Genomic DNA, 25,308 nt, shown 5'->3' with positions numbered 1-25,308 from the left:
GGATTGCTTGAAGGAGTGGAAGGGATGGGGACATTGGTGCTGGGAAATTACACTGGTGGAGGGATGGATATTAGAACATTGTATGACTGAAATGCAATCATGAACAGTTTTTTAATACTCTATCTCATGGAGATTCAATTTTTAAAAAATCTATTATGGGGGAGGGAGTATGTGTATGTATTAAGAATGGCCAGATTATAGGGGTGCACACACAGGGGATGGCAGCATGACTTTGGCCTTCCAGGGGTTTCCAAACATATTTGGCCCACTTTCCTCTGTCACTGTCCTCCCATTGTTCATCGATTTGCTCGAGCGGGTCCAGTAAAGTCTCCATTGTGAGACTTGTTGTTACTGTGTTTGGCATATCAAATATATCACGGGGAGCTTGCCAGGCTTTGCCGTAGCTTGCCGGGCTCTCTGAGAGGGTCGGAGGAATCGAACTCGGGTTGGCCATATTGGGCACTTGCAAAGCAAACGCCCTCCCCGCTGTGCTATCGCTCCAGCCCTCTAAAGAAACAAACAAACAAAAAAAATGACTCAGTGCTCCCTGCCCTCTGAAAATCTACCTTCTTTAAGGAAACAAATAGAACGTCCCTCCATCACCCCCTCTTCCCGTTGCATCGTTGCACCTGAGTTTGTGTACTACCTACACCTCCAAATGCTCTGGTTTCGGTGGCATCCAGTTTCAGAAACGGTGATCTTCGCCCAGCAACCGTCCCTCTTTTCCTGGGACTGGAGGGCTTCTCAGATGAGTGATAACCCTGACCCAGAGTTGGTTACCTAATCTCCAGTGATCTTTGTGGCTCTAGGCAGTCTCTTCGATTTTCTAGACTTGGGGACCTATGTCTCTCCTGGGATGACTTTCAGATGCCCTTTCATTTTCCGAGAGGTAGCAGTTAGGTGTGATCACAAGCTCGTGGGGTGGATCCTGCGGACTAGAAGCCAGTGCTCTGGGCCTTTCGTCATGAAGATCAGAAATCAGAACTGAGCACAGATTTACCTGCCATTCTGATCATCTTAGAAGGTTGGTTAGTGAAAATAAACAAAGCAGAGTAAATCTGCTCTGAGGTGGACGGAAAGGGTGAGCAAGTTGGGAAGCTCCTCTGAACAGGACCCACTGCATACATGACAAATTCCCAATGCTTAAAAATGCAGCCATTTGTCTCGTAGCTCTGGAGTGCTGGAAAGATGAAGAGCCATGCCAGGAGATGTTGTCTCTCACACTGCTGGTGGCAAGAACTGCAAAGTCATTTCGTTGCATGCTAGAGGGGGCACCCAGTTCATGACAAACCCCTCTTTCCTTTACTACTACTCTCCTTCCCAACTCGTCTCCACCCACTCACCCCTTTCACTTTTTTCCCCCTTCCTGCTGATTTTTAGTAGTGTCTGCCAGGTACTGCTGTATCTTTAGCTCAGTAGTTCTCAAACTTGCACATTAGAATTTTCAGAAATGCTTAGACTTTTAGTGCTTTTTTTGGGATCTTCCTGTATCTATTGAGTCATATTCCTGCAGATTAAGGTGGGCTGACATATATATATATATTTAAAATGCCTCCCAGCAGGCTGGAGAGAGAGAGTACAAGGTCTCCTACACCACCTATGGCCCTTCTGAGAACTCCCAGGAATGACCATTGAGCAGCAGCCTCTGAGCACTGCTGGGTGCACCCCCCTAACCCCCGGGGTCCTAGGGACAGAGAGAGTTCAATGGGCTGAGAACATGCTTCACCTACGGGGGAACCTGGTTTTGATCCCTAGCACTGCCTGGGCCACATGAGCACTGCTGTTCATTAACCCAAAACCAAAATTGAAATAAATCCTAAAGTCTCCCAAGTTGATTTGACTGTTTTGTGAAGATTGAGTACCAGTGCTTACTTAGCATCTTCCTGGGGTGGGTTTTGATGGGAAGAGCCACCATCGAGTGAGGAAATGAGGAAACAATGGGCCTGATCTATTTGTAGGGGCATCCTGACTCTAATGTAATTAAACTCACTGGGGAAAATCAACGTTAAAAAGCAAATACCCGAGAAGCATATTTTGCTAGGTACGAATAAATTCCACCCAGATCTTGCTGCTATACTGTTGTAGGCATTTAAATCATTTTAATAACGTTCCTTTTTTTTGGGGGGGGGTGGAGTAATTATAAAATTATTTTAATGGCCCTATAAATCTAGTGGTCATGAGAAGCAAATGACATGAATTTAGTGTATTGGCTACAAGTGATAAAGTGGAGGGAGTTAGTTAAAATGAACCTTGGTGGTTTTCTGTTTTGCATAATGGTTTCATTCACCTATAATTCACTGCAAATCAGTTTCCATCATCTCTCTGTTGCTCACCTCTCCCGACTCCTGCTCCTGGAGTCACAGTCTAGGTTGTGAGATGATGCTGAGGATTCGGGGGTTGATGGCAGTGGTTTAGTAGTCTGAGTAACTGATACATAAAAATCTGATTTTGCAGGCTGGAGCGATAGTACAGCAGGTAGGGTGTTTGCCTTGCACATGGCCGACCCGGGTTCGATTCCCAGCATCCCATATGGCTCCCTGAGTACCGCCAGGAATAATTCCTGAGTGCAAAGCCAGGAGTAACCCCTATGCATCACCGGGTATGACCCAAGAAAAAAGCAAAAGAAAAAAAAATCGGTATTTCCAAACTTGACTAGATGGGACATAAAACCACCTATTTCTGCTGCCTCCCATTGTTTTTCTTTATTTGTTTTTGTTTTATTTTGGTGTCACATCCGGTGGTGCTTGGGAGCTGCTCTCAGGGCCTGTGATCTGAGTTTGCTCCACCGTGCAGGGACCAGGCAGTGCCAGAGGGTGGTCTAGACCCCTACAGCCGGTGGGCAGCTCTCTCCCCAGACTTGTTGCCAAGGCAAAGTTAGGTTTTGGAATGTGAGGGGCAGGTTCAGAATTCTGCCCCAGTCTGGGAACTCAGCTCTTCTTGGAGAGCAGTTTTTGGGTCCCTGTAGCTACAGAGTATCTCTCTAGCCCGTTACCTTAGGTTTATTTGTATTTAGTACATTACACTGTAACACTGTAGCATTGTCCTCTGTTGTTGTTCATCTGCTCTAGCGGGCACCAGTAAGGCCTCCATTGTGAGACTTGTTGTTACTGTTTTTGGCATATCAGATATGCCACGGGGAGCTTGCCAGGCTCTGCTGTGAGGGCAGGATACTCTCAGTAGCTTGCCGGACTGTCCGAGAGGGATGGAGGAATCGAATCCGGGTCGGCCGCATGCAAGGCAAATGCCTGCCCGCTGTGGTATCACTCCAGCAGCTTCTTAAAGTAGTTTACTCTCCTCTTACCTTCTCAGTCTACCCTGGTTCCTGGCACTGGCTGGAAGTGAAAATAAAAGGGGGATAATAAAGGAAGGACCCAAATGCAGGCCACTGGGTCTCTGAGAACGAATTTGGGGTTTCCTTAAGTGTTTTTCTCTAGCACCCATGCCTTTGGGTTCTGCTGAGAACTGAGGTGTGGTTGGAAGGGGAGGGGAAAGACGAAAGATCTCACTTTCTGGCTCTGTGTCTGGAAGACTAGCTTTCCCAATAGAATTCTTTTGTTTGTAGTTTCCATTTCACTTGCACTTCCTCAGATTTTTGAATTGAGACCCTGGGCTGGAGAAATAACACCGCTGGTAAGGCGTTTGCCTTGCACAAGACTGACCCCGTGTTTGTTCCACAGCACCCCATCTGGTCCTGATCCCTGCCAGCAGTGATTCCTGAGCACAGAACTAGAAGTAAACCTGAGCACTGCTGGGTGTGAATTGTGTGGAGTGGCGCCATCTCCCTCTGCATCTTCCTCCCACCTGCACTCCGACCCCAGTGCTCTAACTTGAGGCTTTAAGCTCATCCCATTCCAGATCCCCCTCCCTGTCCAGGGAGCCCAGACAGGGTGGAGATGTTATCTGATTAGGCTGTTAGGTGGGGCCATTAAGAAGACCCCTGGGCAGTTGCTTCTTTTCAAATTGCCATTTAGAAGCCCCACCCAGAAAGAAAGAAGCTGATAAGGAGAGGAGCAAAGGCTTTCCTCAGCGAGGTATGTTTGGAAACATTTCCAGGAGATTATAATGTATCCGCCCAGCTCCTTATTGGGAAGTAGCTGGCTTATGGAGATCCCTTGATAAAACGGCTGGACCAGTCCTGACTTGCAAGGCAAAGCCACACACTTATTAGTGCCATTCACTTCTGTCCTCCTGACCTATTCTGACTTCCTGGTTTACGTTTTGGGACCCTGTGAATATAGTGAACCCATCAGAATCATCTCCTTAAAGTCAACTGTTTAGCAATTGAAATTTCTTCTGCCGCTTTAATTTCCCGTTGCCACATAAAATAATGGGTTCTGTGGACATATTTACACTGAGCAGGCCACTCTGTCTACCAGAAATGCCTTACTCCTTTTTTGCTTAATTATTTTTATTATATGTTTCAAAAAGGGAGCAAGATTATCATACAGAAAGATGGAAATTCATTTTAAGTTAAAGGGGAAAACGAGGAGAAAATTTTAGTTGGAGGAAAGAAACCCAGGGGGAAGTTTAAGCATGAGATTAAAAAACCAGTTTGCTTGTGGTATATCCAGGGATTGAATTTACTCTGGCCTTTCTCAGCTGCTGCCCTCTTGAAGAGGAAAGGGCTGGAGTGATAGCATAGTGGGTAGGGCATCTGCCTTGTATGCGGTCGACCCAGGTTCAATTCTCCACCCCTCTCGGAGAACCTGGCAAGCTACTGAGTGTATCCCGCCCACAGAGCAGAGCCTGGCAAGCTCCCCGTGGCATATTTCATATGCCAAAAACACTAACAACAAGTTTCACAGTGTTGACGTTACTGGTGCCCACCTGAGCAGATCGATGAACTACAGAAGGACAGTGCTACAGTGCTATTTATTTGTAATCTGCCTGGGCAGTTGGTTGAAGATTGGACACACTAGAAGTGTCCAGGTCAAGGTATAAAGTATTGAGCATTAAATGGAGACTGCTGCTAGTTTTTCTCCAGATTCCTTTCCTTTCATTCACAAGTTTCACATTTGATGAGAATTCTTTTTGGCCTATCTTAATAGTATTTTTTAAAAAAATCAATATTTATAAAGAGAAAATATTGTGACGGCTACAGTCATTTTGTCTTTTAATTGATTAGGATAGAAGAGTCCTACACCTGCAATGTGTTATTTGTGGAGAAATGCTTTCAAATAGCTGCCAGAAACCACCTGTCTTACCCTGATATTTAAAAACAAAACAGGGAAAATATAAAAATAAACTATGGGGGTTTAGAGATGCCAATTAATCACACCAGGTCTCCTTGAATTAGAGGCAGGAGGAGAAGCCAGAGGAAGCACACGTTGATGCTGGCACGGCCCACGGGTGGCTCACACTTGAATGTGCTTTAAACACCACAAATTGCAGGACCAGCTTCAATGTTAATATTATAGTCCTGACTTATCAGAGTAGAGCTGAGTGGAGGATGCATCCTGGATATAACACCTTTCATGGAATCTTCACACCTGCCCAATGAAGGACCATGCAGCCCTGGGCTGCTCTCCTGGGCAGGCACAGAGAGAGCATTTATCCCGGAGAACAGGAACCCCTGTGCCCCGACACCACAGGTGGTTGTAAGTGCTCTGATGAAGCAGCCGGAAGAGTCTCTCCTTTTGGTTTCTTGGGTTTGCATGAAAGCACATCCGCAGGGAGAGGGAGGAAGGGCACCTCCATTTGTAACACATTTGGTTTGTTTAATGTTCAAATATAAGAAATCCCCGAATTGGGCAATTTCTCATCTAGTTCCGGTGTCACGACAGTAATTAGATTACTCTCTGATTTTGAGTATACACTTGCCGCCCCGCCCATACCCAAAATGCGCTATTAAAAATGTAATTTCGGCATTAAGTTTGTTGATGAATTATACTTTTTCCTTAAAGAATTGGATATTGAATTCAGTTCTGTGTTACAGGCTAAATGGGAAAAAGGAAATTTGTCATCAATCATTTTGAACGTTAATAAGGATGGTATCAAAATAAATCAGCTTCATAAACTTTAATGTCTTATTTCATGCATGAAACATGATTCTACTTTACTAGTTCATCTTTATTGTATATATATGTACAAATTAAGTGATTGCAGCGTTTTCCTAAGGGTTGAGTGATTTTTGTCTGTGTGTGTGTGTGTGTGTGTGTGTGTGTGTGTGTGTGTGGAGGGGGGCGGGGGGAATGACAAGCAAGTGGTACGGACAGAATTCATTTATTAACAATGTTTGGCAACTCAATGTAGAATAACGGATGGACTGTGTATCATTTAAGTCATTCTTCAAAAGTGGTTTGCTTTTTCTTCAGCAAAGCTCTGACAGGGTTTCAAGTCATAGTTCAATGACTATCCAATCCCAATTATGTATTTGAAAGATAACAGAATTAAAAGAATTTCCATAAATTTCTTTTTTTGGGGGGATAGGGATATGGTGTTGTGGTTGGGCCACACAATGCTCAGAGGTTATTCCTGGCTGTGCCTGGGGAACCATATAGGGTGCAGGGATAACCCAACAGCTTGAGCAGATGCTTTGCATGCAGGAAGCCCAGTTTTAGTCTCTGGCATCACATGGTCCTTGATCACTGTCAGGACCCTGACCTGCCTCAGACCACATTCAATTCACATGCTCTACCCACTGTACTATCTCTCCAGCCCTTCCAGAAACTTCTTAGGTATTGGTTGGCATCTTTTTTCATGAAACATTAGAGGCACTTGTCAAGGATGTTTACCTTACCTGAAGCCTGTTCCACCCTAAAGTTAACTGAAGAATCTCTCCTGGTGACTTGTCTTGAGTGTCAATATGAGTACTTCAGTCATTTTAAACCAGCAAAGTTGGGGGCTGGAACCATAGTACAGCGGTAGGGCGTTTGCCTTGCACACGGCTTACCCAGGTTGGATTCCCAGCATCCCATATGGTCCCCTGAGCACCGCCAGGAGTAATTGCTGAGTTCAAAGCCAGGAGAAACCCCTGTGCATCGCCATGTGTAACCCAAAAAGGAAAAAAAAAATAAAATAAAACAGCAAAGCAATTTTAAACCTTCACATCGCGCCTGCACGGCAGAGCCTGGCAAGCTAACCATGGTGTACTCGATATGCCAAAAACAGTTACAATGATGGTCCTCATTCCCCTGACCCTGAAAGAACCCCCAGTATGTCATCGGGCTACACTAGCATGTGACAGGGATGAATGGAGCCATTACTGGTGCCCGCTCAAGCAAGTTGATGCACAACGGGATGACAGTGATACAGTTATACAGTGATCCCCCCTCTAATTGAACAGGACAGTATTTATGTTGCTCAGCTGTGTGGGGTGAAGGGGGTGTTACTGAATGGAATTATTTGATACATCGCAAGTTAAAAGTTGGAAGGTATGTAGACAAAATTTGTCTTTGCTTTTAGCCTGCTGGCTCAGAACCCTGCAATTGGAAAGCAGAATCAGTTGTGTTATAGTCACGCCATGTTCTTAATGATAAAACCAGGCCATCTGCATATATAATTCTCATCTCAGTTGGATGCATGTCAGTAAGATCCATCTCTTGCTGACACACGTCCAACTTATTCAAAAGTGGTATCAAATAAAGTTCTGTGCATATTATAAGAAGGAGGGAGATGTGCCACATTCTTGACTGTCTCCCACAGGAAATAACATCTAATCTGCTCCCATTCTTACACGGATGAGATGAAGAGCGGTGCATCTTAATCTTTTTTTAAAATTTAAAAATTTAAATTTTTATTTGGACCAGTGGTTCTCTGGGGGTCTGGGGCCAGTTCTGGGAACCCTCCACAGTGATGTTGATGTGATGGTTTCTGAACACCTTGTGGTGCTCAGAGACCATCCAGGTCATACCCAGCAGTGCTTGGTGGACCCTGTGGAACTAGGGATTGAACTCCTAACTTCCACGTGCTAAGTGTGCTTTTTCACTGGAGTTTTCTCCCTGGCCCCACATCTTAAAATTTAAAATGCCAACCTACTCCTGAGGTTCTTATTATAAGCACCAGTTTATAATAAGTTTATAATACTCATTTGGGATTAGATCTATAAATATGCATTTGTAACAACCTACCAAGGATTCTCTGTGTTGACCACACAGATGAGATTTGAGCAGCAAGATGGTAGAGGTGCTAATTACTAAAGCATGAGTAGAGATTAAATTAGCTCGGTTACCTTCTCGTCTTTGGAACCAGATGCCACAGAGAGGTTAATGCACACACCAGGAGTCCCACGTTACTCTCAGCAAGTCTTTCCACAGAGCAGGGATCCTAAAGGACTCCTTCATGGACTAACTCCCGTTGAAAAGCTGACTCCATGCACCTTGGCCTGAGAAGCCTGTGTGTGATTCATTTAAGGAGAAAACCAGTGTTTCTTGGAAATAGATTGTTGAAAGAGCCAGTGGATCTCTATCTGTGGAAGGGAAAGAATGTTTCTCACATAGTGGGAAAAAAATCGTATTTCCACTAGATGGGGTTTAATAGAGTCATTAGAACAAGCATCCTTTTGGTGATGATGACAGTTCACATTGTGTGTATATACATCCTTCGGGTGATGGTAAGAGTTCACATTGCCATTGCATGTGTTGATATCATTTAAACAACTTTAAAATTATAAATTCTGGGTTGGGGAGGCAGCTCTAGGGGCTGAGCACATGCTCTGCAGGCTGGAGAGCTGGGCTGGATTCCCAGCATTTCATGGTGCCCCTAAGAACCACAGGAAGCATCCTCCCCCCTGCCTGGCCATACTTCAGAGCAAGTCAATGAGAGTCTTTGGCCTTGAAACCTGAACTTTTTTTTTTTTATAGAATCACTGTGAGATACAGCTACAAAGCTTTCATGTTTAAGTTTCAACCATAGAATGATCGAACACCCATTCCTCCACCAGTGCACATTTCCCCCAGTATACTGCCCCCTTTCTAACCTTACCCTTGCCTCCATGGCAGACAATTTCCCCCATCCTCTCTCTCTACTTTTGGGTATCGTGATTTGCAACACAGATACTTGAGAGGCTATCACATTTGGTCCTTTATCTACTTTCAGCACATATCTCCCATCCTGAACGATTCCTCCAGCCATCATTGTCTTAGTGATCCCTTCTCTATTCCAGCTGTCTTCTCTCCCAGCTCATGAGACAGGCTTCCAACTATGGGGCAATATTCCTGGCCCTTGTGTCTACTGTCTTTGGGTATCAGTCTCATATTGTGTTATTTTATATTCCACAAATGAGTGCAGTCCTATGTCTGTCTCTCTCTTTTGTCTCTCTTTCTCTTCTGGACTCATTTCACTTAGCATGATACTCTCCATGTCCATCTACTTATAAGCAAATTTCATGGACATCTACTTTTTTTTAACTATGTATCTTCTAGAACTGGGGTGATGGCACAGGACTTAGGGTGCCTGCTTTGCATTTGCCTGATTGGGTTCAATCCGTAGTTCGACATGGCCTCCTGATCCTTACTGATGTGTGGCTCCTGGGATCCCTGAGCCTTGCTGGGGTGACCCTGGTGGTCCCTGCTCTGCATCCTTAGACTTAGTCCAAACCACCAGCTAGACTGGCTGAGAATTGCAGGGACTAGCCTTGGGGCTTTTAATTACTGCTTGGATGATCTCTTCCCCTTAGTCTTTTACAGATCTGAGCCTGTTCTAGGACTCAAGTTATTCCCTGTTCTTCAGGGTTGAGAATATCCTTATCTCAACAAATCCACCTTTTGTGAAATCCAAGGGTTTGTGAGCACATCCCTCCCAGTAGGCTGACCCAGGATATATGTAGTATTAAGGAAAGTTGGGCTTCTACCAATTGGGGGCAAGTGAGCTTATTGACCCATGTCTGAGAATCAGGTTCTTCCCTTGAAAATTGTCACTGGGACATTTTAGACGTAGGATCTGCCATGGCTTGGGGCTTTATAATTTAGTGGACTCTCATTTTACAAGTGATGAGAAATTTATTACAAGATTTAAATTTGATGAACCTCAGAGTAGGCATTTCCATAGTGTGTGTGTGTGTGTGTGTGTGTGTGTGTGTGTGTGTGTACCTCTGTTGCCATCTTCTCACTCATGAGCTAGTTTTAAAACTTTAACTTGATAGTCTTGAACAAATCAAGAGTTTAGGGCACTATCCCATTTTTGCAGATATTGTAGCTAGAATACTACTGGAGAGGTCAGCATCCCACTTGTATCCTTTCCCAAAGACAAAGAAGGTCCTGGGGGTGGTGTGATAGCACAGTGGGTAGGGCTTTTCCTTGCATGGAATTGAGTTTGATCTTGAGGGTGTTGGCCGTATTGGGGAAATAACTTTTAAGATGTCTGTGGCTGTGAGTTTCTTTATTATCAGGGCGTGGGTAGACCTTCATGGAGTTTTCTAGATACAGGGAATTGTCAGAAATCTGCTCCTCAGTAAAGGTAAAACCTACTTCTCTCGATTAGGGCACTTTTTATAAAGTGCATTTTATATTTACCATAACATCTCATAGTGGCCTTGCTCCCCTTCAGCTCCAGGTGAAATCAACTCTTCCAAGTGTTTTCATACAGTGTTTCATACCTAACACATTTACACACCATGATCTTTTCACAGACCATTCCTTTTTCCTTCTTAGAGAGTCATTATCGACCTGTCATGATGTGTGTGCATGGCTTCCTGGGCCGCAAGCCAGATGACAATCCTGTTTTTAAGGTAGTCTTCTGTAGCATCATCTGGAGTTTGTTTTCCAAAGCTTTCTTCCCTGTGCCGGCTGATTTATGGACTAGGAGCTTTGCGGAACAGAGCACCAATGTCAGATACTAATTAGTAACTGGGGGCACTGCCAGCCTAGGAATGATCTCTCAGCTGGTGACAGGAGAGTGTGGGCAGTGAGGGATGTGTGGGAATCTGACTCATCTGTCACTCACTTCTGCACTGCATCAGGACTTGGCCTCCCTCTCATCTTCTCTGTGACCTTTCCGTCTTAGCCCAAAGCTCTGCTTGCTCTGCTTCAGGACTAGTGGTGGACCCCAAAATCCACCTAGGCTGCTTCTCACTGCTCTGCAATCTTCTTCTACGTGCTGACCTTTTCTGATCCTCTTCTGTGAGGTGGGAAGGTCCAGCTTATGGGTTAAGATGGAGGCTCTCAGTTAGGGCACTTTCCACCTGGCAACATCTGGCAGTTCCTGGAGATATTTTTGATGGGCTTGTTTGGCAATGGGAGGGTTTTCATGTCATTTTAAAGCCCAGATACAGATAACTAGCCTATAATTTGCAGAGTAACCTGTTAAAAAATACATATATAATAGACATATATATATATGTCTATTATATATATATGTATATATATATATCACTGTATTGCTGTCATCCTGTTGTTCATTGATTTACTTGAGTGGGTGCCAGTAATGTCTCCATTCCTCTCAGCCCTGATGTTTTAGCAGCCTCTCCATACTTGTCTTTCCCAACGCTGCCATATTGGAGGCTCTTTCAGGGTCAGGGGAATGAGCCCTGTTATTGTTACTGTTTTTGGCATATCGGATACACCACGGGTAGCTTGCCAGGACACTCCCTACCCATTTTCCATAATTACCACACCACATTTGATGGGGTTCAGACAGTAGGCAACAAATCATAGAGGGAAATATATGTGTGTGTGTGTGTGTGTATAATAAGAAGGATACGGCCACACGTACCCATTGTGAAAGACACCAGATGAAAAAAAATTTATTCCATTTGTCAGGGTTTCAGGCTTTTCAGTTTTGTTTAGTAGATATTTTCAGAATTCTTAGAGTTGTTGTGGTTTTATTTTGTGTTGATTAGAAATTCTGTCAACTGTGAATAACCTATGGACCTGGTGCACAAAACACGCAGTATTATATGTGAAGGTTTTATCTGATCAGGCAGTGACAGCTTCCTTTTCACTCCTTTGTCACTTTTCCCCAGTGTCTACCTGTCAGTAGTCCAAAGGCAAAGTCACAATGGAACAGCAAATGCTCTTGTGTTCCCGTCCCTGCTGCGCCCCCTGGCGGAGATGGGCAGACAGGTCGTGATGGGGTAATTGGGGTTGGGTGGTGGGGAAGGAGGACTAGAGAAGGCCAGACGGATGTTGGAAGTTTTTAGCTTCATTACAGGGTGTGAACATATATTTTGCGGTTGATGGCAGGTACGGCATCCTAAAGCACTCGCCGCGGACCTTAGAACTAGGTGGGATTTTCTTCGCCCTGCAAATGAGTCATCATAAATAAAAACTCTAAACATAGATTTCTCCATCCATGACTTCAAAAATAAAAACGGATGAGCGTGTTACAAGCCCATATATGTAAAGTCTCCCCAAGAATGCAAAGGCGTGTTTTTTTTAAGCTGGTGTCTTTGAGTTGGGGACTCAAAATCAATTGTTTAGCCAGTTCTCAAGGGATCAGGCATTTGTTGTTGTTAGTTTTTTTTTTTCCTTTTTCATTTAGTTTGTAATTTTTTTTCCCGTTTGTCCAGAAGAGTGCTAGGATTTGCCAAGGACCAAGTTAAGAGTGCAGAGAAGGGCCCTTGTTGAGACCTGGTCCTGGCCAGGATTTCCTGTGCAGTTCCCCTGCCCGGAACAGAAGAGCTTACTGGTCCTTATGGCTGCAGGTTTGGGACTTTATCTGTGGCCCTCTCGCTGTCTTCAGGATTTGGCATCCCGCCTGCATACTCAGGAGTCTGAGCCACCTCAGAGCGGTTTCCCCAGAATTGAGATATATTTTTGGAGGAAAGAGAAAAGGCTTTGCTGATCTCTCCTCCTGCTCCATTTCTCCTTTTAACAGCAGAGCAGAGGCAGCCATATTCTGAGTAAGGACCTCCCCACCCTATGCCCACCCCCGATCCATCTGTCTTCCTCATACCAGCCATTCTGCCAGTGTGTGTTTTTCTTCCTGTTATCTGTTGATTCTCCCAACCCCTTGAGGTTGGTGGGACCTTGCATTAGGCTCACAGCTCCTTAATGCCATCTGATGGTTTCTGTTTTGTGTTTCATATTGACAAATCTTTCTATTTTGAGTGTCTATTGGTGGCTGATCAGTAAATACCATTCGGAGAGGTGGAGACCATATAATCTAGTGTACATGGTTTGATTTTAACACTACCTGAGAAATGGAAATTTTTTTGGGGGGGGGCATCTATTAACATACTCTGCAGTTTGAGGCATTGTCCTTGGTCATTATTTTCCTAAGCAAGGCCTTAGGTAGTCTCCTGGTCTATATAAGGATATTTGATATGTGTACATCTATGTTTCCTGTTCAGAGTTTATTATTAGATCATCACTCGTCAGCTCTAGTGAGCACTGAATGTGGAGTTTGGTAAGATGGGATACAGTCATTTTGACTTTAGCATCTAGTCTGTGTCCATACCTCATTTTGATTGTGGAATAATGAAGCTTAAATTCATCCTGATTGCAAATGCTAATGGCTCCCATTTTAAAAAGTAATTTTCAAGCACTTTACGTTGCTCTTAATGTAAATTGATGCAGAGATTGGAAAGAGAAGTATTAGAAAATTGTTTCAGAGTTGAGTCATTATCTGACTCTTGCTACTGTTTATGATAAGGTCAGACAAACAGCCTCTGAACTTAAAATTTATGACCAGCTCTAATTTAGTATTTAATTAGAGTACAATAATCTTCTTTGTCATATAGTGTTTTAGGAGTCAGTATTTGGACTTGAATTTTATTGAAGCAAATAAGAAAATAATAGTATTTACCAAGCACCAATTCCCAGATCAAATAACATAGATATTCTAAATTCATGCCGGAGTGATAGCATAGTGGGTAGGGTGTTTGCTTTGCACGTGGCTGACCCAAGTTCAATTCCTCCGCCCTTCTTGGAGAGCCTGGCAAGCTACTGAGAGCATTCTGCCTGCACGGCAAAGCCTGGCAAGCTACCCGTGACGTATTGGATAGGCCAGAAACTATAACAACAAGTCTCACAATGGAGACATTACTGGTGCCCACTTGAGCAACTCGAACAATGGGAGGACAGTGACAGTGACGTTCGAAATTTAAATTATACCTATAGAAGCAAGTAGGATCTTTTTTTTCTATAACATAAATTATAGTATGGGCTGGAGCAATAGCATGGTGGGTAGGGCATTTGTCTTGCATGTGGCCAACCTGGGTTCGATTCCTTCATCCCTCTCAAAGAGCCCGGCAAGCTATCGAGAGTATCCCGCCTGCATGGCAGAGCCTGGCAAGCTCCCTGCAGTGTACTCGATATGACAAAAACAGTAACAAGTCTCGCAATGGAGACGCCACTGGTTCCTGCTCAGGCAAATTGAAAAATGGGAGGACAGTGCTACAGTGCTATTGTATCCATGAATTAAGTTTCTGTTGCCACAGTCAACTTCAGAACATTTTTGTTGTTCCACAGAATAAACCCGGCCTACGTTAGAGTCACCCCTCTATCCCTCTTCTCCCAGACCCTCCTCTGCACATGCCTTGATACTTTCTACTTAGACATTTCCTCAGAATGGCCTCATTCAATCCATGGTCTTTTGTGACTGCATCTTTATTTAGCTGGGGGTTGCCAGGGGTCATCTGCACTGCAGCATGTACAAGTACTTCATTGCTTTTTATGGATGAATAATATTCCTTTTCTGGATATACTTCATTTTGTTTCTTGTGGTTCAGTGGCTCCATTTTTGGGTCTAGTCTGAGTCGGGCTACCATGGACATTTATGTACATGTTTCTATGTGGACCTACGTTTTCAGCTCCCTTGAGAGAATTCTGAGGAGTGCAGTGGGCTGAGTCATGGGGTAACTCCGTGCTGAGCCATATGAGAAGCTGCCAGACTCTTCCACACAGGCAGCATCACTGTGCTTTCCCATCTGTGCGCATGGCAGGCTCCAATTCCTCTACATCCTTAATGACACTTGCTTTCAGCTGTCTTTGTTTAAATTATTACAGCCGTCCCCATGGGTGTGCATGAGTATCTCACTGTGTTTTGATATGCATTTTCCTAGTGACTCCTGACATGACTAGATGTCTTTACATCTGATTTTATTTATTATTTAATTTTTTTGTTCTCAGGCCATATCCCTCAGTGCTTAAGGGGTCACTCCTGGCTCTCTGTGCTTAAGGGTCACTCCAGCGAGGTTGAAGGGACTAGATATGGTGCTGGAGACTGTGTCTAGCTTGAATCTGGTTGCAAGGCAAGCACCTCTCCCACTGTATTATCTCTCTATTTTAAATAAAGAGATTTCATTCATTTCCTTACCGGCAGTTATTTATCACATTGGGAAACGTGGGTGTTAGATTTTGTTGGTGGAGGCATGAATGGGAAGAAAAGAGGTGAAGGATGCCCTTTGAGGAAGATAGAAATAGAGGTGACATACTCATAGAAGGGTTTATAGCAGGGATGGGCCTGGGGGGTTAACACAGTTCATGTGGACTTGGTTCAGATGTCTTTCTGGAGGTGGAACCAAAAAGGGAAGTTTCTGAGTTCCTGTTAGTCTGGTTGGTAGATAGACCCTCTGAGGTATATATTATCATCCTTTAAGATCCTATTGGTTCCACTTTCCTAAGAACTCAGCTCTTAGAAGGCCTGCAGACTGGCCAATTCTTACCCTGACCAACAACTTTGTGGTCACTGTTGGCCTGTGGTCTCTTAATGAACTGCCATTTCTGATGATGACACCAATCCCTGCTGGTGAGGTTGGTTATCCCTGTTGTCCTCCAATTAATAGGGAAGATTAGTGTGTCTTCCCAATCATGATTTTGAAAGGTCTTAAAATTTTATCTTTTTAATAGGAGTCATAGAGGTGAAATCTCATTTAGTTTTCTAAGTGTGCTTAGCATATGCTGAAATACTTGCTGTCATTTCACACTTTAGACATCATTGGGGAGAAGGTTATTCCTGGGAGTCCCAGAATCCCTTAAAACCTGGGCTTTCCGTGTCACGTAAAGTAAAAGAAGTCAAGGGGAGAAGGTCAAACCCCAAGTGATCTCACGCATGGTGGAGTGTAGAGAAACAAAGCAAGAGAAAATGCAGTATTGTGTTTTGACAGGCCCTGAGGCTGCCTGCAGAACTGTGGTTGCCCTTGTGTGGTAGGAGCGGGGTCCAGTACGGGGAGAAGAAGAAGAAAAGTGACACCAGATAGTGGTCTGACACTTCAGTGGTGGACGTGCAATAATCTTGTCTATTAAAAGCATCAGTTATCACTATTGTACCTTGTTGTCACAGCTGCAATTCAAAGAAGGTGCTGGGTGGGGGGTGGAAATCCAGGCCCTCTGTAATCAGAACCATACTCTGAATTTCTTAGAATTGGGAAATTTTTTTTAACTACAAATTTGCATGTCTCTGAACTGGGTAATTGAGACTTTGTTGAGTTTCTTGAGTTGACTCTGGGGCTTTTTTATTTGTTTGTTGTTTTGTGGGTTTTTTTTTTTTTGGTATTCTTCGCATATAATACTAGGAAATTGAAATCCCTCACCTGACCCTTAAGTAAAGGGTAAGAGGTTTGCCTTTTTTTCTCCCACTGAAACTCTTTAATTCTTTTTTTTTTTCTTTTTGGGTCACACCTGGCCATGCACAGGGGTCACTCCTGGCTCTGTACTCAGGAATTACTCCTGACGATACTCAGGGACCATATGGGATGCTGGGAATCGAACCTGGGTGGGCCGCGTGCAAGGCAAATGCCCTACCCGCTGTGCTATCGCTCCAGCCCCAACTCTTTAATTCTTTTTTTTTAATATTTATTTATTTTTTAATAGTGAGGCACCATGAGGTACAGTTGTAGACTTACACATTTTTGTGCTTGGGTTTCGATTATACAATGATCAAACACCCATCCCTCCACCAGTGTGCATTTCCCACCACCTCGGATCCCAGCATCCTCTCCCCACCCAGTCCCTATCCCACCCTGCCTCTGTGGCAGGGCATTTCCCTCTCTCTCCTTTTGGGTGCCATGGTCGGCAAAAGAGGCATTGAGGGGCAACCATGCTTGGTCGACAGTCTACCCTCATCATGCTCTCCCATCATGGGCGGATCCTCCCAACACCCTTTATTTGGTGTTCCCTTCTCTTTCTGAGCTCCCCCTTCTCCTAACATGTGTGGTTGTCCTCCGGGTCATTGAGTAAAATTCCTGGTACTAATCTCTGCCATACTTGGGTGTTAGTTTCCTATTTTGTTACTTTATGTTCCCCAGATGAATGCAATCTTTCTATGTCTATCCCTTTCTTTCTGAGTCATTTCGCTTAACATGATACTTTCCATGTAGTACCACTTGTATGTAAACTTCATGACTTCGTCTTTTCTAACAGCTACATAGTACTCCATTGTGTAAATGTGCCAGAGTTTTTTCAACCGGTCATCTGTTCTCGGGCACTCAGGTTTTTTCCAGATTCTGGCTATTGTAAAGAGTGCTGCAATAAACAGACAATTGCAGATGTCACTTCGGCTATACTTTTTTGCCTCTCTGGGATATATTCCCAGGAGTGGTATTGCTGGGTCAAATGGGAGCTCAATTTCTAGTTTTTTGAGAATCATCCATACTGTTTTCCAGAAGGGCTGGACCAGTCGGCATTCCCACCAACCCAACTCTTTAATTCTTGACCCTTTAACTCTGTAATCTTGAGAAGCTTCTTCAGGAGCTTAATGAGGAAGTAGAGTCTGCTTTTGTCTGAAATCGTATGTACTGGTGGTTCTTTCCTAAAATGGTAAGAGAAGATCACCAGAAAATGGCTTTTCTTGGTGTGACTCTAAGTCACTTGTCCCAGAAAAATCCCTTCTGTCCTGGGGTGCGCTGACTAAATGGGGGTGAAGGGAAGGAAATGCTGCCACTTCCTCACTAACTGGGGCAGTACCCAGCTAGAATGATGGTTTCGAGAGCCCTGGCTTCTGGAAGGGGCACTCAGTCTGTTCAGTGTCAGCCCCCATCTCGGCATGTAGATGAATGGTGGAAGGCAGGTAGGCAGGTGCTTGCTGTTCAGGGGGCCAGCAGAGAGAAAGGCTGAAGAAAGCACCATCATTCCCAGGTGACCAATCTGCTTAGCCAGTGATTAACTGGGCCCTGGGTTAGTGACTTTGTCTGAAATAGGATGCTGGGTATTTCTTGAAGGGATGCAGTGGGGGCCCACAGAGAAACTGGCAGTACTCTAAATTTTCCAAATCGCAGGCTGGGGAAGAACAGTGGGACCAGCGAGGACTGGGAAAATGGGTGAGGTTTGAATGAGGTTTGGCTGATCGACAGACAAGGAGAGGAACATGCAGGCCGCAAAGGAGTGTGGGTCGTGGTGCGCAGGCCAGAAAGTGTGGGAGTTGGGCCCATCGCATCCGAGGAACTTCTGCAATTCATGCTGTGAGCTGGGGTCCCCGTTGTGGCCGCAGGGGACCAGGGCATGAAATGGTCTGCTTGTTGAAGTGTAGGATTCTTCCACCCTGGGTTGAAGCATTTGCATGACTTTCTTCTGCTGTTGATGAGTCAGTGCTCTTCCTTTGAGACCCACTGGCCGAGAAGGAACAGGAGCAACTTTCAGCTGATAAGCTTCCTCTCTGAAGAGTCGGGTAGTACATGATTTATTGATATTTTGAGCCTCAGAGGGCCTCTCCAGATAGTTTCCTTAGTGACTTTTCCCAACCCTTTTGCACACACCACCCCTACTTGGCTACTCGGGCTGGTAGGGGAGGAAGTAGGAGGAGAGATGGCTTACTCACAGACAAGGTTTTTTTTTTTTGCGTTTCTTGGGTCACACCAGTGATGCACAGGGGTTACTCCTGCCTTTGCACTCAGGAGTTACTCCTGGCAGTGCTCGGGGGGACCGTATGGGTGCTGGGAATCGAACCCAGATCGGTTGCGTGGTACAAGGCAAATGCCCTACCCCCCTGTGCTATCGCTCCAGCCCCCCCCCCCCCAGACAAGCTTTTGTTTCTTTTCCTTTCCCATTGAACATGAACAAGTGAATTTCCTGATATCTTATTTATTCCTTTGTAAGACAGAGATCTTAGCGCTAATTCTACTGATAAAAACATAAGTAGTAAAAGCAGCCGAAGCACCTATCACAATGCTTAGGACATAGACAGAACGTATTTTTCCTTTACTCTTAGTAGTAGTTGTTGTCTTACCAACTACTGTTGACTGTTGGCAGGTGAGGAAAAGACAGGGAGGCACATCATTCCCAAAAGGCTCCATTGCTGTCTAGAAAGATGAATCCTCTGACCTGCAACTTACACACTCACAATACACCCTGGGAGGGAGACCATCACTCAGCCTTTCCCAATGGCATACTTGGAAAGTAGTGCTATTTGCAAGCTTGTTGGTTTGGGGACCCAACACTCTGAGTGGAGAGGTAGATAATCTTGGCCTTATTTGCAAGCCGTTCACAGCCTTGATGGAAGACCTCGACCCAGCCTTCACTGTTATCAGATCACATCTGGCCACTTTGCTACTGAAGCTGTGACTTGAATGCTCCCTTTCTGTCTCATGCAAGTGAGAGAACCATGGTGGAATAGGCTGTCTTGAACTCCACATTTTCCTGAGTATAAATGAGTAGTCTGGTGCCCGATTCACCCAGGACAGCTGGAGGGGAAACCTGGCTACCTCTGGCATAGCCTCTCTGGGATGATGGCCCCAGGAGAGAAAGCCAGGCAGCCCCTAGGGCTGGCACTCATCCCTCAGTGCTGCTAATAATTGCTGTTCCTACCTGCCTCAGATGTCAGCATTCTCGCCCTTGTTCCTGAGATTGCCTCAAGGAGGAGGCATCAGCTTTCTTGCTCCCCCCTTCAGCAATGTTCTCTAATCCCTGCCAGAGCACATAATAATGACTTTGTAAGCTCCAGTTACCAATGCTCCAAGTGCCCAATGCTGACATAACTCCACCCCGCCTTTGGGTGTTTGCTGACGTTCGGTGAAATATCCTTCCCCCTGCCCACCTTGCAAAACAAGCTTCCTGTTTGAAAGTTGGACGAGACTGGAACGGCAAATCGACACCTGTTAACACACCCAGACACACATTCCCCACGTTATGTTTGTACAGTTTCGTGTCACCAAGTCTGATTTCCCCCTCTCAGCTTACCATTCCTCGGTAAGAACAGAAGACCTTGAACCAGCCAACCAAGAGAAGAGGAAGTGTACGCTTTAGAGGTCTCTGAGTGCCCACGTGGCTTCGGGTTTCTTTCACTGGGTCTGGTCATCACCCCTCTCTGCTAACTTTTCTTTTTTCTTTTTCTTTCTTTTTTTTTTTTTCACAGCAGAATGGAAGTGAGGAGAGGAAACTGGCTGAAGCAGGAGCCGGAGTGAGGCCGACACACCCACAGCCCCGGCGTGCACCATGAGTTTGTGTCTCCCTTCTGCACTCTGAGAGCCAAGGGCAGGTGAAGTTGCTGGAGAGCTATGGCTCTTTTTACTCCATGGAAGCTGTCCTCTCAGAAGCTGGGCTTTTTCCTCGTGACTTTTGGCTTTATCTGGGGTATGATGCTCCTGCATTTTACCATCCAGCAGCGAACTCAGCCAGAAAGCAGCTCCATGCTGCGAGAGCAGATCCTCGACCTCAGCAAGAGGTACATCAAGGCGCTGGCCGAAGAGAACAGGAATGTGGTGGACGGACCATATGCTGGTGTCATGACAGCTTATGGTAAGTGCTCTCCTGGCGCGCGCTCTCTCTCTCTCTGGAGCCTGGCTTTGCCTCCAAAGGACCCAGAGGCTTTGAGGCACAGAGCTTCAATATGTACTGAATATGCACTGAATATATTTCCTCATTACCTCCTTTACATGCTGTATCTCCCACATAGAGGGAGACTTCTAGAAAGGTGAGGCGATACCCATTGGGAATCTTTGAGCTGTGTCCACATGGACATGTAACTTCAGGGGCTCGGGGACAGTCACTAGTGCTTTATTGGCTGTTTTTGCAGTGAGCTCCTCCTCCAACATGCTTTTGAACTACATGATCTCATCTGGGAGTGTGATCAGGGAACGTTAAAAAAAATATTCTCATTAGCTTTTCTTAAACAAAGCTTAATTAGGACTGGTGGGAGTGAGGTAAGGAGGATTCAGAAGAATGTTCTTCAGATGCCGGGAAACTCTGAGCCTAATGCATGACTTCCTCTGGCCACTATTATCTACCTCTGCAGGACATCATAATTCACATGCTGGCTAAATGCTTGAAACTTCAACTTCTTCGGTATTGACTACTCTTCTTCCTTGTCCTTGTTTCTAATGAAAGGAAACTTCTTTGGTGTGTTTGTTTTCTGTTGGTTGCCTGAAATCATTTTTTGAAACTAAGTGGAGTAAAAGGAATATGTGTACGAAATATTGTTTACCTTTCTTTTGGCAAATATCGTTACTAATAAAGCCATTTGGATGGGCTTTTTCAACCTCTATCTAGTGGGTGTTGGCCACAGAGAATGAGACACAAAAGGAGAAAAACAAACACACAAGCTTTAGGGTCTGCTGGCACCCCCAAGTGAGTTCACAGGCTGCCCACTTATTCCGTAGAATAATAAATAAATTTATTTATTATTCTGTAGAATAATAAGTAATAAATCAATTTCTCCCTGAGTCTGGCTCCCAATACAGAACTCATTGTTTAACTTGAGAGAAATATTAAGGACATTCAATTAATGCATCAAATTTCTGTAGGTTTATGAAGAGCAGAAGCTGGGGTATTTCAGATAGTCAAGCAGCAGGAGCCTTTAAAAGGACAGTGTAAAGTTGTGACAATTTCTTATCAAACTGTTTTATTTTCTTCATTTCTGATTGCATTTTTGTTTGACCAAATTATTTTCTTAAAGACCTAAGTTTTTTAACCCAGGGGACTATCCCAACATTGGGGTTTTTATTCGAGAGATGATTTCTCACATGGAATAACAGATAACATGAAGGATAAAGAGAATCACATGTAAATCTCCTTCAGTGGACTAATCTAGTATTTACCCACCCTGTACACACGTAAATGTGTGTTGTCCTGATATTTTGTGTATACCCACAAGAATACTTATGCATTATATGTGCACGTGATACTTACAAATATATGCAAGCTACAAAACAAAACATTGCAAATGAAATCTACAACACACTGTGTTTCAGACAATTCAGTCTAAATATCAGTGTAGTCTAAATATCAGTGTCAGGTCACCCAGATCAAGTTTTTGTTACCATTCAATGACAGATCAGAAGCTTTAGTGACCTCAATATTTGAGACCTATAATGCAAACGAGATAGAGAATGGGGTTAAATGAGATGAACAAACATGTTCTTCTTTATGACCCGATCAATCAAGTATGATTCCCAGAAGTATCTGAGGCTCAAATGGTGATTCCTGAACTTGTGCATTCGAAGTTTGAAGCTTGAGATCAGACACAGTAAATCATACTTAATGTACATGCATTTCTTCCAGATGAAAATGATTCAAGATGTTTGGTTACTTTTTCTTTTGGGAAACACCCAATGTGCTCAGGCATTACTCCTGTCTCTGTGCTCAGGAATTACTCCTGGTGAGATGCTGAGGCTTGGGGGACCGTATAAGATGCTGGGGTTTGAGCCCAGTTGGCCACATGCAAGGCAAATGCCCTACATGCTGTACTATTGGTCTTGCACCTGATACTTGGTTACTTTTTATTTTATTTATTTATTTTATTTTTTTGCTTTTTGCGTCACACCTGACATTGCTCAGGGGTTACTCCTGGCTTTCCACTCAGGAATTACTCCTGGCGGTGCTCAGGGGACCATATGGAATGCTGGGAATCGAATCCGGGTCGGCCACGTGCAAGGCAAACGCCCTACCCTCTGTGCTGTCACTACAGCCCACTTGGTTGCTTTTTAAAAAAATTATCATTTGTGTTTTTTTTATATAAGGAGAAAGTGGTAACTTGTCTTGAAATCAAATTTTACTGATTTGTCATTGGCTTCAGTATTGTGATTGAAGTATAGCTTCACACCTTTATGTGTATCAGCCTTACCGCAGCAAAAATTGTGAAAACTCTCATTTTAGTGGCTATTTGGATGGTGGCACTGTTTTTTTTTTTTTAATAAATTTACTCAGAATAGTATAGTATCTTCAGGCATTGCCTTTTAATGTGTCCAGTGTGCCACTGTTTTTGATTAATAAAATGAGGCAATGTTAAGAACTACCTTGAAAAATTATGAGAATTTTAGACGATTCATTTTAAAATTTCTCATTTAGTTTGCTCTTTGGTCATGTCTCCTAATTATTACAGGTAAAACAGCAGGGAAAAAATAGAAAGCTAGTTGTCACCGTTGGTGTTGGTTAGCAACGTGGACAGGTAAATTGAATCAGTAAGGAAGATGCATGGTTCTGGTTCAGTGTGTGCCACATTCCATACTTAGCTCATTTGTGGGGAAAGGGATAGCTTCCTTCTAATGCTGCCTTCAGTCTTATGATTTCCATGCACTGCCAAACACTGGTAGTGTCCTCCATATTCTAATTTTTGTTTTGATTTGGGTTTTTTGGGCCATGCTCAGAGGTTCTCAGGGCTTATTCCTGGCTCTACACTGAGGATCACACCTCGCAGGGCTCCGGGGACCTTATAGGGTGCTGAGAATGGAACCCATGTCAGATGGGTCGAAGTTGGGTGCCAGGCCAGCACCTGCTTGCTGTACTATTTCTCTGGCCTTGAGTCTTTCACATTCTAAAGCACAGAGATCTTGCCTCAGCTTTATGATCTCTCAGAGACTGTTTTTACGAAGTCACTCCAAATCCTAGAGTAGCCTGTTAGCATTTCAAGCCCCTGAAATGCTTATAATCTCTGGATATTCAAGCTCAAAGAAATGACACACATTATTTTTTCCAACTTCTCTATAGATGAACCTTGCTAAAGTAATTCTCTTTTCTCAGCAACAACAAGCCAACCAAATAGCTCCCATCAGCAAGTTTAACTCACACTGTTATGTTTCTCTCTCATCTAATCAACTCAGCATATCAATCAATGTGGTCTGGGTAGTGGAGTTTCTGAAATGAAGCTGTGCTTACGTGCTTGAGCCATCGATTCTTCTTCAGGAAGACCTGCTAACCTAGGGGTTCTCACTTGGCACCACTGGCATTTTGAAGTGGATCATTGTTTATTGTGCAGTTCAGCTCAGACATTGCAGGATGGTTAGCAGAGTCCCTGGTGTCTCTATTAACTGGATGCCAGTAGCAGTCCCCTAGTTGTGACCATCTACTTCCAGATATGAGGGGTGGGGGGCAACTTTTTCCCTCTTTCCTTGAAGAAATGCTGCATTAGAAATAGCAAATCATATCTACCCACTTTATCTCATGAAAATTCACAAGAAGAGTAGATTAGATAACTGTTTTATGTTATCTAAAATGGGACAAGTAACTGGAGAGATGCTTGCTTTACAATGTGGGCAACCCTGGTTTTAGCCTTATATAACACCAAATATGGTCTGTAGAGCATTGCCAGGGGTCACTCCTAAGCACAGAGTGAGCTAAATGTAGCCTCTGAGCACCATAGAGGTGTGGCTCAGACTCCCTGTGCTCCTAAAAATTAAAAGAAAATTTATCCCCGATTCCTCATTCTGGTCAGTAACGTCCAAATTAAGGAAGATGAGATGGCCCAGGACCACCCTTGGGAATTCAGAGAGTCAGTCTGATGAAGCACACTTCTCCTGGAGTCCTTCAGTGCCAGTGTGGATGTGTCACCAGGTAATGGTGATGCCAAACCTGTAGTGTTATCAGTAGTTTAGCTGGGCCGGTAGAATGGGTGGGCATACCTGGGCTGCCAGTTTGCAGACTCTTCACAAATCCAGCTTATATGTGCAGTGCTACCAAGTCGTCTGCTCCTGGAGGATAAAGTTGATAACTTTATGATCTGTGTGAGCAGTTGAATGACTAATGCATGAACTCCTTCCCTACCCTCACTCCCCAATGTTGATATAATCGGCGACTCTTCATCTGCTATAAATGGGTCTTCAACAGGGGTGACAGGTGTTTAAAGAAGGATTGTAGCAGATTTGGTTTATTAGACTCTCTGACTCGAAATCCTAGAGCAGTAGGTTCAGTAAATTATGCCCTGTGGTTCAAATTTAGAAGCCTGTCTGTGTCCACAGTTTTATTGAAACAAATCCTCTCCTGTTTGTTTACAATCCCTGCAGTAACAGATGAAACATGGTAATACGAATATTTAGTTCTCAGAACACTTAGGGTGTGCCTACTCCAGCCAACTCTTCGCAATCACCATCATGCATTCTGAACTCTCATCTGATCTGCTGCTCCTTACTTGACAGTTTTCTACAACTCCTATGGTCTATATCCTGGTCAGCAAGCTAAGACGATGGGCTAGGTGCTTCCCATTTTATGTGTGAGATGCTTCGAATCAAGCATGCCCTTTCTGCACGCAACTTCAGAGACTGCTTTTGCAGTAGAATGGTAGGGC

General features: G+C 44.2%; 1 protein-coding gene across 2 annotated transcripts in view; it reads left to right on the top strand.

Annotated features, from left to right (window-relative positions):
- Nucleotides 1–25,308, top strand: part of MGAT5 (alpha-1,6-mannosylglycoprotein 6-beta-N-acetylglucosaminyltransferase) — a 318,860-nt gene that overhangs the window by 68,919 nt on the left and 224,633 nt on the right. The window contains exon 2 of one of the 2 annotated variants that reach the window (XM_056117604.1): nucleotides 20,167–20,549. In XM_056117604.1, the coding sequence (XP_055973579.1) occupies nucleotides 20,309–20,549 (241 nt within the window). In that variant the 5' untranslated portion in view covers nucleotides 20,167–20,308. The remainder of the gene's footprint in view (nucleotides 1–20,166; nucleotides 20,550–25,308) is intronic. The other variant, XM_056117605.1, reaches the window with a different exon arrangement.

Source organism: Sorex fumeus, unplaced genomic scaffold (genome assembly GCF_029834395.1).
Source record: "Sorex fumeus unplaced genomic scaffold, SorFum_2.1 ptg000035l, whole genome shotgun sequence".
In the NCBI taxonomy this organism is placed as follows: Eukaryota; Metazoa; Chordata; class Mammalia; order Eulipotyphla; family Soricidae; genus Sorex; species Sorex fumeus.
This window is presented reverse-complemented; position numbering and strand designations above follow the sequence as displayed.